This window comes from Oryzias latipes, chromosome 16, assembly GCF_002234675.1.
Source record: "Oryzias latipes chromosome 16, ASM223467v1".
NCBI classification, from domain to species: Eukaryota; Metazoa; Chordata; class Actinopteri; order Beloniformes; family Adrianichthyidae; genus Oryzias; species Oryzias latipes.
In genome coordinates this window covers 13,449,623-13,468,177 of record NC_019874.2, presented here as the reverse complement: position 1 = coordinate 13,468,177, position 18,555 = coordinate 13,449,623, and the positions used below count along the sequence as shown (strand labels likewise).

Here is an 18,555-nt window from a genome sequence, read left to right as displayed (position 1 = left end):
TAGACAGTGCGCTGAACCTTTTTCTTCAATGATTTGTGATCTTCATTGGTGTCCATGGATTACGTGAAATCCTCTTCACCCTTATCCACATTTGTCATGGTAGGGAGAACACGTCAATGTAAGGGTGGAGTCATAGGATAGCACAAAACATGTGTTGCTTGCTGCTGATGGCGTGGACTAGGTGTGTGCTGTCAATCAGGCGTGCTGAGTAAGCTAATCAGCAGCAAGCAGGATGAGGAAACCTGAAATAACGGGCAGTGTGGTAGATCTTAGGGACCAGGGTTGAGCAAGGGAGCAATACATTCTTTCCATCAGAAATAAGGAGTTTCTGTGGGGTAGAGTATGAATAAATGTTCGTAGATCTGGCCCCAGGTGTCAGTCTGCACACATCTGTCTGGGGTATATCTCAAGTGTGGCGGCTGTCATCTTTCCTCAGAGTGAAAATTACAGCCCAAACCCTGGCATCTTGTTGTTTTTCCTCCATCCTCTGTGGTGAAACGGATGTTGCTGTCAGCCGAGCTGATGTGTTCAGTGAAGGCTTCCACAGTTGAGGACATCCCTGTCGCATCCATGCGTCTGTCTATAAAAATCCCATTTTTGAAATACGAAGCAGAGAGGATGTCCACAAGGATGCAGATCTGAGTGATTTGAAACCGATTTGGGTTATGTAAAGATCTGTTTAGCCCAACTACATTAAATTTAAGCAGGAGTGGGGGAGACGCGTTGAGATTTTAGAAGTTTCTCTGGAACTTCACTGGCTCCACATCCGCCAGCTAGAAATGACAAGTGAAACATACTGAAGTGAGATGCCTATTCTTCGATCTGCAGACGGATTTGAAACCAGCAATGCTTCACCCGCTTTTATCTAAAGTTGCAGTCTTTTGCCAGCAGGGTCCCCAGAAAGAAGCACAGGGACACTTGGTAAAATTCAACACAAGGTTTATTGGCATCACACACCAAACAGTTTTCATATAAAGAGGGAATGTATCAAGTATAGACTATGAAAGTGCAAATAGCATCTCAAGGATTAGTTGCTTTACAATAGAAAATTTGAATGAGTTACAAAAAGGTATGCCACTTGAAAATAAATCACCTGAACGTTAGAGGTGAAAGTAGAAATGCCATTCAGACTTGTACCTATTTCGTGCACAAGAAAATGTTACACAAACAGGTTCTGTCACGTACACACAATAACACAACAGTTAATTTCATTATCCATATGGCACAGCTTGACAACTCCAAGACACGCGACAAAGCCCTCACTTGTCTTCAGGTTTATTGTTTAAATCTGGGATAAACGCTATTTACTCAAATGATACACAAGTCTGTACAAAAGGGTCCGAGTGATCGTACTTCCAGAGTTTTCAAACACTCATCCCGTATTGCAACTTTTAATAATTGTAGTGTCTTCAGGTGCAAACGCAGTAGTCACGTGTGAAACAGTACAGCTTCTGTCAATTCAAACTTCATCTAGACGAAGACGTGAAGACGACAATTAGGCAACCATCGTTTCTGACTTCAGGGGGAATCTGCTGTCATATTTAACCCCAAAGAAAAATGTCAACTGCCTTCATTTTTTTTATTTATTTGTCAATCACTGAATAAAAAACAAACCCAAAAGGGCTTGGAATGGCCTAAAACCCCTTCTTGGCTTTATCTTAAAAAGGCTCCAACAAGTAAAGTGCCAAATCTCTCATTTTAAGAATACGATGAACTAAATCAGGGCATCTTTTAATTAAAGCCCTTGTTTTTAGGGTTTTGTTTGTCACTTTGTGTCTCTGCATTTGATGCAGGCATTTGTTAAATAAATACTGGCATTGAAATATTTGGAGTTTCTGATCTGAAGTTGTGTTTACCTGACTGTAAGGATCAGTAGCTTTTGTTTTTCATGTGAATCATTTCATTTTTAAAATTGTTTAAACACATTTTGGAGACACCAGATGAAAGTGATCTTCTCTCAAAAACGCACTTGGCATAAAGCCCTTTCTGCAAATAGGACATTGACCTCAAACTATTTTCACCCATAACAGAAATGCTTTCCATTGGCATGAAGTCACAACAATCGACAAAAAAAACAAAAACCCATCATGCTACAACAATTTCAGACATTATTTCAAGGGTGAGACAAAAAACAACCTCAAAGTTTGTGTTACAAAGTTATGTGAACAAAATAAACTAGGTGAAAATGTGTTTTTATACTATTATCAGAAATGTATAGGACAAAAAAAAAAAAAAAAGAACTGATACAAAGGCACTATATTTTTGACTGCTTTAAAGACAAACTTCCCTTGTTGCAAACAAGCACACATTGGGATGTTGTGCACGCAGAGCCCCCAACCCTCTCTGGGGCTGCAGCAGAGATCTACGACAGCTTTGTTCATTATTACCCAGAGATAAATTACTGTAACTTCAGCTTGATTTATTTCTTCATTCACTCAAGCCTGGAGGTGATTGCCTGGTTATCATTTTGACCGGCCTGCCCTGCAGTGCATCAAACAAGACTACGCCCGTCTGTCACACTTTACATTCACTTTAAACATTACTTAAAGACGAGCTGAATTCAAAGTACATGGCAGTGTTGGGTGCATCTGACTGTGCAGTCCCTCTGGGTCAGTCAGCGTATGAAACTTTTGAAGCTCCGAGGACCTTTTTACATTTCTTCTTAAAAATATTCATTAAAAAGTCAATTTTTTTTTCTGAATGTCTCACATAAAAACACATCTTTTGACATTTTCTTAAAACTTAAATTAAATTAAACAGCTCGCTCCAGCTGTCAGCGAGCAGGATCTGACAATATCACTTGCTGTGATTTCTCATTATATGGCTCAAAATGTTTACATTTAAATTTAGCTGAGTCACTGAGATTGTTATGAGCAGGCACGGTTTTAGAAGAATCCACTCGATGACTGCAAGTGTACGTTTGCAAGTCAATGTTTGACACCTGGACCAAGCTGAGCAGATATGCAGAGTTTTCTGTCGTCTTGACACTTAAATCCAAGAAAACAGTAGGTTTTTCCTCCAGTGGCAAAAAATAAACAACAGCCGGACTCAATAAATGTTGTCTCTTCTTTAAACGCAGGTTTAGAAAAGGCTGCTTGTACTCATCAGTATAGGATTCTTCTAAGGAAACTCTGAAAATAATGTGATCTCTGGGGTTAGTGCTTTCATCGCAAAAATGCCTGGCAGCGAGAAACGCTGACAATACCAGAAAAGCACAAACCCACCTGATTATACTGTCGGGCTTAGTGCCTGCAATGAAATTAAAAGGCCTAAAGAATTCTTTCCCTACTTACTAGCACAGTATGACAGACAGATTTTCTATTCTACCTACATTCCACCTGAAGAGCTACTTCTTAAATGTTCTTCAAACCTAGTTGGCAATTTAGTGGGTTTTTTTTGGCCTTTCAAAAAAGCTCTCTAAAACTTCAGCCGAGCACATCATACCAAGTGCACTTGCTCCTCCCACTCAGAGGAGCTGCTGCTCGGCAGCTGGTCGGACACAGAGTCACGTAGTGGAGTGTCCACACGGCAGGACTTTGAGCATGTGCTCTCAGCCGGCTCTGCATTTGTGTGGAGAGCTCCTGTGGGCATGGTGCCCAGCCCCACCAGATCTAACTGAGTCGGCCTCTCTGCGACGCCACGTTCCTCTTCTGCACAACCCAGTCTCTGGGAGTTGAGGGCCACATCTGCCGGGGTCTCCTCGGGGTTCCTGTTTTCAGAGAGGGCGACTGCACTGGCATTCACATCCTCGTGCGCACATCCCGCCGCTGATGTCTGGTGTGGGCCCACGTTTAAATCTGCGTCACAGGACACCGGGGGTACCAGGGTGATACCTTGGGGGTTAATGTCGTGGAACCATGCCATGATATTACCAAGAAGGTTAGCATTGGTTGCTGATGCAGAAGACGAGGATGGCCCATGGACGCTGCGTGGCTTTGAGTGAGCTGTGTCAGTGGAAGAAGGGAAGAGACGTGTTGTGGAAGGGTTGCCTGGAGCCACTGGTAATTGCACAGACGCACTGGATGCCCAGCTGTGACCTTCATAGTGTTGCACGGAAAAGGGAGCACCTGTGGCAGTGGAGTGCTGGTTGCCGATATTGCCGACTCTAACCAACTTATCTTCCAGCTCGAGCAGTTCTGAGCTGCTCCGGGAAGCTCTGGGAGGAACGCCAACATCCGGAGTGGTCTGCTCAAGCCTAGAAGGCAGGGAGCTTCCAATTGCCCCAAGGGAGATTTCGCTGGTGAGGACATCATGGTTGGACCCACTACCTGCCATCCCAGAATCCTGGAGTGACAGCTGGATAGCCAATAAAATGTTAGGGTCATCCTCATCCAAGGAACCAAGACCCTAGAACAAGGAGAAGAATGCAGTTACTGATGAAAATGTTCTGCTTTTAAAAAGGTAACTGTGTGCTCACCATTAGAGGACCTTCTCTGCGTCCACCGCCAACATCCTGTGGATCTTTTAAAATGAACAAAGAAACAGATAAAGAGGCAAATTAATAGTCTATCATAAAGTAATGTGTAAAATGACTACCCAAACACTAATGGGTTTGATATCTTATCAAGCTTGAAAAGTGATTACTTTCGAGACTCCAAATTCGAATTCTATTCACATAAATGTATCAAAGCCGAGTGTAACCAATTAAGTGCACTTTACACATTCACGTTCTGTTTAAGCTCTTTATCAAATCATACAAAAATGAAAAGGGCATCTAACTAGTCTTCAGTTCTTCATATAACATTATGATGACTCCAAACCTTCAACAGCTCAAAGATTTAGTTTTAGCTTAAAACTAAAGAAGAAAAAAAAAATTATTAAACAGGACTAAAATCCACAGAACAATTAGCAGTTTGTCAGAGATGTTTTCATCTGAAATACCTACAAATTGTTAATAATAGATGATGCAGCTGTTCTATTGAAGACTTTCCTTAACAATATACAAGAAAAAGCTATGACATGTTAATATGAGGTGTTAACAAGCATATGTTGATCTCAATTTGTAGGAGGTTCTTCTCAACCATCTGTCTATTCTTAATATTAAATTCTGACAGAAACTTTCTGAGAAGTGTTACAAAAAATTATACAAGAGATTAAAAACTGGATTAGCACATTTTGTTGAAAATTTGACATTATTTATACAGCACAGTCTGACGACAAGAATGTCACGAGTCCTGAAAACTCCCTCAGAGTCATTAAAACATTTAAATCTACGTGTTAAGATTCACTAAATAGAACCTTTGAATTCGGATGTGGCTTTACAAAGTGGAGCTGTCTGCGAGTGTGAATGTGGAGGGGGAGGGGGGTGTTTAAAAAAAACTATCATATCAGGGTGGAAAACTTTGTTTATCAGACTTTCCAGGTTTTTATTTAAGAACAAATTAGTTGGCTTAAGTGAAATACCATTTTACAAATGTACAAAAACCAGGTGTTTTTGCAGAACACCTGCTATTCTAGATGGTCAAGTGAAATTGTAGCAAATTCAGTAAAGTCAACACCCTGACTGCTAAATATTCCACTAGTATGTCTTGTAGTTGGTCTGAACCTCAGAAGAATAATTTTCATAGCCATTAATTCTGCTTAAAATGCCACTAACAGACTAATTAATGATTCAATGTGAAGTGCTAGCATGTTTCAACCTCCTTAGACTTTTGTGTAAATCACCTGCTCAAAACCTGTATATATTGGAGTTACATGGTGAGTATACAAGAAATGCATTACTAGAGTGTTTTTTCTGTACTTCAATAAGAAAAACGGATGTATTCTGTAATGGTACAGTCTCTTTAGGTCTGATTACACATTTAAAGCAACTAATTGTCATTTTCAAACCTTATTTTTACATCTTCTGGACTCTTCCACTTTTTAAATTAAGGGATTTTTGTTATAAGGTAGTGAAGAAACTGCTGTTCAAAGCTTTGTCTCTAGTTAGTTAAAAAAAAGAGCAAATTTTAGGTCGTAAAACTGGTATTACCAGGATTACAGGAAATTAAAGAAAAGAAAAGAAAACAGAAACACATTTTCCCCAAAAAGAGCTGTAACCACTCTGAATGATAAAAGTCAGCCAATCAAACGAACGTGTCCTACCCAAAGTGCTGTCACTGAGGTCATCGGGATCAGGTGTGTTGCTACGGATACTTGACATGTCGCCTCGTCTCCGCTGCCGATGTCTTCGTCTATACTGGAACTCTGCATACTCCTTTAAGTAAGAGCAAAAGTTTCTATCACAGCAGAGTTTCTTTTGATTCCTTTGAATAAAATATTTCATTTTTAAACTACTCAGTAGTTGTGTCTCTGGTTCCTTTAAATGCAAAATGAAAGCATTTTTGCTTCAATGAGGTCAGCGTAAAGTTCCAGGGAAGTAAGGCCCCGAGAGAGAGTCTTTTCATATCCAGAAGGAGCCTGAGGTCCCAGGGATTACAGCACAAACGGAATTCATGCAAAAGGAGATGCTCACCAGAGGAAATGAGAATTCAGTAGACCACAGACATCTGTTTGATGATTGGACGGTAACCTGATCTCACAAAAACCTCACCAAGTGTTCCAGCGATTCAAAGATCAATTAAACGTCTTCCATTTCTAGAATCAAAACTGTGTTTGAAAAATAATGAATGCATGATAGTTTCGGCCTTCCTAGACATCCACAGCTTCTTGTTAACCTGGAGGAAGCTGGACATACTAGTATCCAAGGTGAAACCCACCCATCACTTTATGGTTCTGACATGTTGGATCTGGTAACTTATAGCCATTTGTGTTTGCCAGGAGAAAAACATACAAGAAAAAAACTCTCAAACAAAGCTTTTATGGCCAACTCACATGGATTTACACTTTATGGCTACAGTTAGGGCTGCACGATATGAGGAAAACTCGCGATATGTGATATTGGTGATTAATATTGCGATAACGATATAATTTGCGGTATATAAACAAACAGCAAAACAACCAAAAACATCATTTCCATTTCACTGCAACAGTTTAAAAGTTATACTCCAACTGACCCTTGTCGACGTAGGAGGCAAACATCAAACATAAAAGGGCTCATCTGATTGATCAACAACGTAAACGGGTCCTTCCGATTGGTTAAATGCATAAAGATATTTATTTCATTTGTTCAATATTTCAAGCTCCCATGAAATATTTTTAGGACATTTAAGGTAACCATTTATTGCGATTTTGGCCGTCTTTTGCGGTATGCATATTGCACAGCTTGATGTCGCGATAACGATAAATTTGCGGTATATTGTGCAGGCCTAGCTACAGTACAATAAAACTTTCCAGTAGGAGGTAGTAGTACATGTTTGTTTCACTTTTAACCCTTTAACACTGGTGACATTCTTTCGTCTACTGTAACTTAGGGCTGAGCGATAAGGCCTAAAAATAAAATCAGATTTTTTTACAAACCAAATTCAATTTCCAATTTTAATCGATTTTTTAATCCCCTCTATTTATTTTCTAAAAACAAGTATTACAAGTAACAAAATATATTTACCATAAACTCTTATTTTAACATCTCCTTTGGGAAATGACCTGAATTCAAAGTGCAACTAAATACAAGCTAAAACACTCAACAGTGTATCTCTATTTCAGGTGATGAAACAGATAAGTCGGACTCCCCCTTTTGGTAGCAACAACCTTCAAACAGATTCTGCAGCGTGGAGTTTGTTGCTCCAAGTCTGAAGTCGCAAAGTCGAACCAGTTCGACAAAACTGAAGGAACTGTTCTTGTTTTGGGAAGAAGCTCCTCTTTGCTTGTTGCCATTTTAACATCTGCATTTTGCGAGAAACTGGCGAGCTGACCTTAGTCGAAACAACGGAAGTCCAAGAAGGCAGGGTGCTTGGGAAAAACAATCCAGATTTTCCCCAAAATATATCTTCTGAAATGGCAAATTTTTGATCCAACAGCATACATTAGAAATGTGTTGCACATTGGTGCAAAGCTGTTCCGAGTCAGAATCAAAGAGCGTGTGTTTTTTCTGTCTCACCGCCAACATCTCCCTTCATGAAGGGAGAGGCAGAAGTACTAAAAGGCTTTTAATTATATCTCTATGTTCAAGCAAGTCTTAAACATACTCCTCTTTAACTTGTTTTCTTTACTAGTCAGATAAAGATTGTGGCACATCATAAGGAAAATCCACCAACCTTTAACGTAGCAGAATTAGTTAGAGTTTGCATTTGCCAATTAGCCATTTCTTTTACAAAATATCTGAGTTTCTGCAAGTATGAAATAAAAAAGTAATAAAAAAAACACAAAAAGGAATGGACATCCTATCCGCCATATGACGACAGTGGTTTAAGATAATAACAATAAAGCTATTAAATAGAAACCTTGTTTGAACATTTTTCCACAAGTAAGCCAAAACAATTGGTTTTTATATGGTTTTATGACAGGACAAACACTGAGGGGTGGACAAAGTACACGGCAGCAAGTCAAAGTATAAATGCTTCTTGTCAAATATTACTTCAAAACAAATTAAAAAAAAAAACAGTTACCAAACTACTACAAAAACGCATTTTTATTTTTAGTAAATGAAGGTAAAAGAAGTCTAAAAAATCTAATGTCACATTTCAGAGATACTTTTGTTCCCAAAGCAGTATTAATGTTATCATCAAATCATGAAAGATTTAGCAGATATTACAGGACAGAGGGTCACAAGCAGACTGCGGTTCCGTTCCAGACTCGGACGCTGTCCAATACGGATCCAACAATCATTTAAAGCAGAAACAAATCAAATCCATTGGACCACTGCTACTGTATTTTAACCGGCACCATGTTGACAGACTTTACAATAGGCCTGCACAATATACCGCAAATTTATCGTTATCGCAATATTGATTACTAATATCGCATATCGCAAGTTTTCCTCATATCGTGCAGCCCTACTTTACAATAATGGGTTAGGGAAATAACACAGACCAGTTGTAAGTTGGGACATCACAAGTGATCCCACTCTGCCAATTTAATGGCTGAGCAGACAAAAAAGATTAAAAAATAGAGGGAAGTTGCACAAAAACAGCAACAAATCAATTGAAAAACAAAAAAAGAGACTGAGAAAACGGTCAGCCTTTGAAGGAAGTTTAGGAAACAGGTAAGTCAAAGGAAGAAAAGAGACCTGCACAGGGGAAATCTGAGAGAAAAGCAAAACACAACAGATGGAGAAAAGGAGTGAGTCGAAGAAAGGGACTTCAAAGTGTTGACCAAATGTACTCATTGAAATCTGAAGTACAATCTCAGAAAATAAACAACCTCAAGGAGCGCAATATGAGCCGCTCATTCACAGCCAAACAATGTGCTCAAGAGTGTTTCCTCAAACTTTCCCGGATTTAAGGTCAAAACAAAAGCCATTTTCTTCAAAGAGTACTTCTTCTTCACTGGACTTTTACTAGAATACATTTATTAGGAAAAGCCAGTACTCTTGTTTAATTGTTTGTTTCTAGTTATGTTTTATTGTTGGCAAAATTTGAACAGTATATTTCAGGGAGGTGCAGTATCTCAAAATGTGGGCATGAACAGGTGGCATGACCAGTGTTTCTGCTAATATAAAGGTTTGTTGTCTTGTTTTTAAATTTAAAAAAAAAGAATTCAAGGTTGGTTAAAACCGCTACCCAACAAGTGCTTTAAGAATACTGGGCACTGGCAAAAGTTTAATAGTTCATCCCTGCTTTATTCCTCAGTGTAAGTCTCATAGCTAAAAAGACTAATCAGGAGGACCTATTATTTAGTTAATTCAACTTTTTTCAGTATTTGGAAATACCAGAGTCCACACAATTATTTTTCCCATTTTTTGTGCCCAATAAAAAGCTTTTACGAGACAAGTTCAGAAGAAAGAAGAAAAAAAAAGCTTTTAGAAAATATATCGCACTATTAAAAAACTATTCTTGGTTGTTGTTGGCTAAATGTTGTTTTTTGTCAGTTACTTTTCTCCTCTTAATACCACTAGTTATTTGGATGAATACTTATAGCTTATCCTTGAGTGAGTTTAAATTAACCCAACCCTTATTTATTACAACTATGGAGTGGCTCCTCTTGCATCAAAATATTCATTTCAAGGTTTAACTCTACAAACAGAATCTAGGTAGGAAGTGTTTTAGCTGCATCCATTTCTTTAGCTCTGCTACGGTCTGCAAACTGCACAATAATGGACACCTAGGGTGAAAACTGCGATGCACTGATTTATGCACGAATGGAAAAGGAGTACGCGGGCCCATAAAACTATTACTTAGATGACAGGTTTATCGTCTTAAGTGTTCACTACAAACACCTGTTGCGTACATGCAATGATCCATTGCTATGTTTTAAGGTAATTTCCTGTCGCCTGCTTTCAGTTCTGACAAGTGTTTGCCCAGGGAGCGCTGAAGCATCGGGATCACTTCCGAGTGTCAAATTAACAGGGTATCTTTAGATCACTGTGGCTTTTCAGAAGCGGTATGAATGGTTGAATTCAAAAGAAAAATGTTAAAAAGGCTCAGACATTCATTTTACCTTCAATTAAACAGGATTTGCTGGGATATTATTACAGTCGTGTTGGCAGAGCTGCAGCAAATCAAGCACTTCTCATTCACAAAGGGCACTTCAAATACCAGGTATCTGATGCAAGCACTTTTGTTTGAGGCATTGATAGAATTGCTGATGAACGCTGCAAAAAATGGTTTTTGAAGCTTTCCTGTTGTTACATTTACAATATTTGATGTGAAGCAACTGAATAAAAAAATAAAAAAATAAAAAACCACGGAGGAAAATATCTTTGGAGTTGAGCCAAAGCTCTAAAGCGTTGCCGCATTTTCTTGACTCCCCCCCCCCCCCCCCCCCCCCAAGTATGTAATGTTTTGTTTGATTAAATTCTAAAACCATATTGGTTTTCGTTTATAATGTTATGTTTGTCAACAAATGGAACTAATTTATCATTTAATATTTTTTCTAAATTTTTTTCCAATTGTGGAAGGAGAGACACAGGTCCATAGTTTGTAAATATGGTAGGTGTTTCTATCCGCTCCTATAGATAGGAATCATTTTTGCAATTCTGTACACAGAGTTCCAGTTTTGCCTGGATAAGTCATTATTAAGAAAGTTCAAAGTTATTAAGAGAGGTCAAATTCACAAAACTCTTAAACTGTTCTACTTTTATAAATAGCTGATCTAATTGCAGACACAAAAAGAACAACCAGCTCATAGAAATGAAAAGCTACCTTTCAGAAAGCAACTGCTTTCAAAGAGTGGATTAACTAAACAGAACATTAATAAACTCTAAATCCTAAATTTAAACTCAAAGTGAGTGTTAATAAATATTTATTAGAAAGTTTTTTAAGGGGCTAGAAAGCAGAAAGCAGGCAAAAAGAAATATCCAAATTAAAGCAAGAAATTCCAGTAATGACTATGAAAATCTGAAAAAGGGTGGTGTTAAATTCTTGACAGAAAAGTAAACCTCCAGTAAAATATTAATCGTACGGATGTACAAAAACACTTTCTGATTTAAGAAGAAGGGTTTGCACTGGGCCTTAAACATTTTAAACAATAGTTTTCGTTTGTTCTTTACCTCAGGTGATGCAAAGCCTAAATATTCCCAGTCCCACGTTCCGCCAGCAAAACTGCCAAAGAGAAAAAGTGTTTTAAAAAAAATAGAAAAAGAATAGAAAAAAAGCAAGTAAATTCATGATAACTTATTGTAAAAATAAGCATTTTCTTACTTATTTTAGGTCTATAAGATTCAAGATCAACTTTATTAATCTCCGAAGGGTAATTTAGTTGTAGTAGCAACACCATGGAAATAGAGGGATAAAGATAAACACAAGACACAAAATATACAGGGAAGAAAGGAGAAAAAATAAAATAAAAGAGAATAAAATAACTATACACTCTAGAACTCTCAAAAAATCTTATGTACATCCAAGTCTGCCAGATGAATTGTGAAGTCTAATGGCAGGAATGACTTCCTGTATCTATAAAGGTTGTGTGTTCAGTCACCTGCGCCTGACAACCTCAGGAGAGTCATTGGGAGCTACTCCTCTGGCAACTGAGGTCAGGAATTCCTGTCTCTTCTGCTGCACAAGACAAGCAGCGCGAATGATCTTGTGGCGTGGCGTCCGCAGGTATGGCCGGTTAACCTTTTGCGCCAGGTCCTCTGTCACCATTTCCAAGTCCGTCTGCAGGCAGAAACACAGATAGACAACTCAAACTAAGAGACATATCTAAGTACATAAACATGTTTAAAAAATTCTTAAGTATGACTATTAATTAAGTATTTTGTGCCCAAAAATACCCTCATAAATAAGGATGCAACAACAATTTATTTTAGGTGTAGAGCACCCTCTACAGGTCAAACATGTTTCTACAGAGCTTAACTGAAAACTTTCTATGGGAAAAAAGTATCAGGCTTTTGCATGTTTTTCACCGTTTGCATCGCATTCCTGGTGGATTAGAAGAAGTTGACAGCGGTTCACTAATTTCACCATGATGCAAATCCAATATCTTACACTCAGTTGTCATCCTGTGCTGTTGTTCTGAGATCAGGAATTAAGATGGAACGCCAATTAAGACTTGAGAGGTTTCAAACCTCATTCAACTCTGTAGTTACGGGGGTAAAGAGCTTCTTCCCTCCTTTACATGGGCAATAGAAAAGCACAACATTTGTTGTGAATCATTAATGATGCTAATAATGATATGATACTTAACAAAAACAATTTTTGGGGTCTAAAGAAAAGCAATAATATTCATTTTTAAAAAGAAGACCTGCATAAGTTCGTAGATCTCCTTCTTCGTGCTTTTTGGCTCCAGAAAAAACCCATAAGGATAAGAGCACTTGAGTATGCGGCGAGTCTTTAGCAGTTCAAGGACTGCATCTTCTATAAATGTAGTGTCAGGTGGGCCTCCTTCTCCTAGAAGACAGGAAATAGAAATTAGAAGTGACAAATGAATTTTTGTAATGTAAATCCTTTCTCTCACAAATAGAAATGCTAAACAAAAAAGTGGGCCTGGTGCAGTAACCTGTTGCCTTTCTGAGTGGCATCAATAACAAAGAATAAAAAAAGATTGATAGAATTCATCTTTTTTTTTCATAACAAATAAAGGTTTGGAATTTTAATTACATTTTAGGTCAAATTTGTATTATTTATTAATTAGAATACTAAGTTGTTGTCTGTAAGTACGCATAATAAAGAAAAAAGTTAAATAAAGGCATTTGAATATATGTGGGTGAATATATGCCGGCTCTGACGACTTAACATTCTTGAGCAGATTTAGGAAAGTATATTGTTTATTAATCATAAAGCAAAACTTAGTTTGTCAAATTATTTAGCAAAATCTTAAACCCCACCGGCATTGAAAAAAAAAGGAAAAAGACGAGCACAGTGAGTGGAAAATAAATGCATTCTTTTTATTGCTGTACTCCTTTATTGTCTGGAATAATGCATATAATGCCCAGGGAAAAAAACGTGTAATAGCCCCAAAGTGGGTTGTGTGAGTAGATGGGCTTTAGCTTGAGGAGCAACTCCCACGCATAAGGGTTTAAATGGATGATACAACAGCTCACTCTCAATGAATGTGTACATTTATCATGATAATTGTTAGCGTTAATTGCTTGTTAGCATTTTGAATGCTTGTTAGCTGATTATCAACTTGTGTGTATAGAGGTGGAGGTGCAGACAAAGACAGGGGGGAGTTCTAGTATGCAGGACAATACTGTTAAAACACCACTGAGCCTAATGAAAAAAACAAAAAAAAACTCTTGTTGTTGACAGTGCCCACCAGAAGATCTCAATGACCTGCATGAACTTTTACACCCACAACAGATTAGTATTATTTTAGTGTGGAGTATTTGAGTCAACGGATGGGGCAGATTATCTTCTTAAATATCTGATAAGCTTCAAATGAAATAACTGTTCTTTGCTTTTTTTTCAATTAAGTATTTAGTGGCACATTCAATTGTGTATTTTGCTATAACGTTATACAACAGTACTCTGGATAGCAATGTACGGTAATTGGTTGGTGCTTTCAACCCTGATTTACAGCTTTGTGCTCTTCTCCCAAATGTTAGCAGCACAAAACTCTACATCATTCTACTACATTAAATCTAGGCTAAATGGGTAATAAAGAATGAGATATGATTGTAATGAATGTTGCAGTTATAACTGAGTCCAAACTTACTTCCTCTGAGGGCTCGACTGAGTTGTTCCATCTTCTCTTTGGCTGTTTTCAACAGGTGATGTTCTAGCTATTGTAAAAAAATGGGAAAGGCATTCGTCATTGATTAAAAGATTTTCAAAAATAATACATGAACAAGAATCAATGGAAGATTGATATATATATATATATATATATATATATATATATATATATATATATATATATATATATATATATATATATATATATATCCTGTCAGAATATAGGAAAGTTTTATCCTATTTGAACCCAATACTATCAATCTAATGTCATTTATTAATAAAAACATCCACCTCAATTTTTCATCTCACCTAAAGAGTTTTTTTTCAAAGCTGTAGTTTTGTTTCTTTCTCATAAGGAAGTAATTACCTTAATTTCCGGATTATAAGCAGCTACTTTTGTCACAGGAATGCAAGTTTAATGTAAATTCCCGCTTTGAGAATGAATACCACAAACAGATAATCACGGGAAATTCGAGTTGAACAGCAGATGGTTTTAGCGGTCAGTCATCTTAGCTGTCACTCATATGACGCAATGGATAACTATCCGTGAACCATAAACCTCTTAACTTCGAACACTCTCGGGACGAGGCTATGAGCGAAGCTGAATGTATAGTCCCATTTCCAGCATCAAGCCAGTTTATTTTGACATACCAACAAGCAGCCAAACAGCATGGACGTCACTTCTGCCCTTAGACCCCTCAGTCATGGTGCACCAAAAGAAACACTCATACTCTGCCCTACTTGCGCCACATCCCACAATCGCTTGCTGCTATTAAACCCAACGAGCACATGACCGCTACTACTATATGACGCAGCTTTCAAGTTAAAAGCAATCGTTAAAAGCAGTGTAAAAAAATCCACCATCACCAACGGGTTTGGAAAAGCCGGTCTGCTGCGTGACAGAGGACAGCGCAATCTCAGGAGGGAATTTGCCTCTCTGTTGTTCACTTCCCCGTTTGGACCCTCAGAACCTCCAGAGTGAGTTAATAAAGAATCATTCATCGTTCTTCTTGGGGAAACCTTCTTTTATTACAGTTCTATTTCACTCTGTATAACAAACAGAAACACACACCCCCAACACACTTTCACTGCTCTTGCTCTCACTCGATGCGCGCGCTCTCCCCTCCTTCCGCTGCACGCGCTCCCTTCTCCTTCTTACACACCCGCGGGCTCGGTTTCAGCACATTCACATCCTCAATCTACAACACAGTCTTGCAACCCGGGGGTTAGGCCCCCCTTCAGCCCCTAAGACTCATGTGAAGTGGGAAATCGTGGGTGTAAAGTTCCTCACCATGACTGAGGTGGCTGTGAGTAGAAGTGACATCCATGCCGTTTGGCTGTTTGTGCGCGTGTTCAAATAAAAAGACTATAATGCCTTAAAGGAGAATATACAATCTGCGTTTATTTTCCCTCTCTGAGACTTTACACGTGGGTGGATGCGGCAAATATACAGTTACGGCTTGTGCGTGTATAAAATAGTTAACCCTTTAAAAATATAAAGAGTTCAGCTTGTAATCAGGTGCGCTCTATTGCTGTGAATTTACAGTAAGTAATAAAAACATAGAAAATTGTGATTCAAAACTGTAGCAGAAACTGTGAGTACAACTGTGAAAGAAATATCACACAAACCAAAACAAAGCCTGCAGGTTTCACCTGATAGCTGTGCTCGTGGTTCTTGAAGCGCGTGTAGTAGTGCATAAATCGGTCAAGCTCCTGGAAGCTCTTGTGCTTCTTCTCAGCCTGCAAAAACAGTGACCATAAAAAAGTCACAGGTAATGAACTCCGGTGCACCATGTTCTCGTTCACAGTGTTCTCATTAAGGCTGGATAACTGAATTCAAGATGCATTTTGGGAGAAATATGAGTTTTGACTTTTGAATAAACCCACTAAATTTTTTTTTCGCCATCTTAAAAAAGTCTATCAAACAAATCCTTACTATAGATGTGTTTAAGTTAATAATTGAATCACCTCATATTTTTGTAATCAGAAAACTGATTTTGGGAGACTACTTGGTGGGTTGACAGATAAATGACGTGTATTCGGACGCTGTAAACAAACCAACAGAAAATCTGTTTTAGCAGCTATCACTCCAGGCTACATTAATTAAAAATGGAGAATATAACACATTTTGAGTTCTACCGTTACAAAGTGAGCTAATTACTGCTCTGTGGTCGGAGGCAATAATATTCACAAATCACAGAAGTGTACTAATGAAAGTGCGTGAGCCGTGGCTGGATCCGGAAGAACACGTGCAATTGCAAAACCCTCACAGTTTCCTGCTGCAACAGCTAGATTGCCAGAGAAGTATAAAGCTCCATCAGAACATTTTAAAATAAAACAGGAGACATTTAATAGACATTCTTTTCGAGTCCAATGGCATACCTCTTCTGTCATCTCCTTGGACTGCTCCTCCACCTGCTGAATGACTTCATAGCGTGTGCAGCGGTAGTAGCCTCCTGTTGAGGAGCTGTGCTTTTTCCACTCCTCCATGCAGATCCAGCAAAAGTCATACTTACACTGCAGAATGAAGAAAAGATTCAGCGGTCTTAGAAAGCTGTCATATTGAAACTGATCAATCATGTTTTGCAGTCACACCTTTTCTTTCTTAGGTTTAGGCTGCATATTGTCCAGTGTCACAGGGTAGATGTGTAGTGTACTGAATGAGTTTATCTACAATGTCTAATTGCCATATGTGCTTTTATTGTTTTTTAGTGTAAGAAAAGATCCAGATTACAATGGGTCTGATGTATTTAGACATAACGGTAAATGGAAAAAATATGATTTTGCCTTTAAAAGGATTTAACATGAGGTACAGCAGATGTGTTACACTACTGCACACTGCAAAAACAGTGAGTGAAAAACGTGGTCTTAACAAAAATTCTCGTTTTAGTAAGAAAAGAAAAAGTCTAGTCACTACGATTATTTTCCTTTTGAAAAACTTTTTTCATAGTATTATTTTTCTTGTAAGACAGAAAAAAGACAACTTTTTTTTAAACAAGGGTCTTTTACTTTCTTAAGACTCAGTTTTTGCAGTTCATTGCCAAAGCTGACATGAAAAAAACTGTACTCACATTGCTTTCTTTCCTAATTCCATCTTTCTTATTATAAATTATCAAAAAGTGTCAAAATGTCTGTAAGAGCGGAGGTTTACAACTTTATGTGTGTGGAGCTTTAATTGTTATTAGGAGATGATCTTTGGTAGTTGAAAAACTGCTGTTCAACTGGTGTAAATTAAATTTATATGCATCCAAATCTGGTGTAAAACATAGTTACTAACATATCTAGAATTGAAAAACATGATTTCAAGAGAATAAAACGTCCCACCTCCCAAGGTGTTAAATACAAATGTGCAAAGGAAAACTGCATTTGTTTATAGCAGTTTCTTTCAATGGAGCACCAGTAAACATTCCATTAATGAAATAGAACATGGAAAAGCTGAATCAATAATAAAGTTTTGACCATCCACAAACATTTTAAGGATAATTCAGGGGACAAGATCTCAAGAACTCTCAAAAAACAAATGGATATAAACAGAAAAAAAAGAACTAGCTGGTAAGCAGGCTGGGAATCATTTATTTCACATCATCATAAGAGAGCTATGAACTTCAATGCACTGCAGCCAATTACAAATAAAACTGAAAAGCAATTTGATATGGACGGAAGGTGTGCTTTTAGAAAGAATGTACTTTTATAGTGATTGTGTCCAGTATCTTATTTTTTTAACTAATTCCCCTGATTTTAACTGCTTTTCCTTTCATTGTACTAAAACATCTGTCCCCTCGACCTGCCTAACCGCCTGTTGGCAGTGTAACATCTCGTCTTGGAGTTTGTCATAGCAACTGAAGACTTAACGACAGACAACCTCGAAACATTTCTAAAACTTCATTGCACAAATTAACCATAAGTGGTCCAGGTGTCTTGTGTAACTGTTAAAATTCAAGTAAACATGTTAAATAAATGCTTCATTCTGTCTTAAATAAAACAAAATCTGAATAAATAAGACTAAAATTTTCATTGTACTCTGGTATTTCTAAAATGAATAAGTAAGTGACACCACGTTTTATCTTCTAACAAAATGGGACTTTTTTTTTCTTGCTAATGAAAATATAAAAGGCAGACCTAAAGAGAGCATGCCTTTCAACACATCTTTGTTTAATGATTTAATCAACAACTAACAATGCAGGTTTGCGAAAAATGGAATGAATGAAAAGAAGATCAGAGGATTAGAATGATGAGAACAGAATAGCTTCAAAGTCCTCCTGGCAGCCGTTGCATTTAGTAAAAGGGAGAATATACAAGAGGCTCTTTTGTATTATTAGCCAGGTTTCACAAAAGCGGCTGTTTGAACTTACTGTGAGCAGTCTGAGTCTGCTCCCACTAAAAGGACTAAAAAGCCACATTT

At 37.8% G+C, this 18,555-nt stretch overlaps 1 protein-coding gene across 4 annotated transcripts in view; it reads right to left on the bottom strand.

Moving 5' to 3' along the window:
- Positions 1 to 922: 922 nt before the first annotated feature.
- ankib1 (ankyrin repeat and IBR domain containing 1) overlaps positions 923 to 18,555 on the bottom strand; it is a 37,471-nt gene continuing 19,838 nt past the window's right edge. For all 4 annotated transcript variants that reach the window (XM_011485050.3, XM_011485052.3, XM_011485051.3 and 1 more), the window contains exons 12-20: positions 16,536 to 16,670; positions 15,807 to 15,893; positions 14,134 to 14,200; positions 12,721 to 12,866; positions 11,956 to 12,134; positions 11,528 to 11,579; positions 6,085 to 6,196; positions 4,418 to 4,461; positions 923 to 4,347 (exon numbers count right to left, since the gene is read on the bottom strand). In XM_011485050.3, the coding sequence (XP_011483352.1) occupies positions 3,439 to 4,347; positions 4,418 to 4,461; positions 6,085 to 6,196; positions 11,528 to 11,579; positions 11,956 to 12,134; positions 12,721 to 12,866; positions 14,134 to 14,200; positions 15,807 to 15,893; positions 16,536 to 16,670 (1,731 nt within the window). In that variant the 3' untranslated portion in view covers positions 923 to 3,438. The remainder of the gene's footprint in view (positions 4,348 to 4,417; positions 4,462 to 6,084; positions 6,197 to 11,527; positions 11,580 to 11,955; positions 12,135 to 12,720; positions 12,867 to 14,133; positions 14,201 to 15,806; positions 15,894 to 16,535; positions 16,671 to 18,555) is intronic.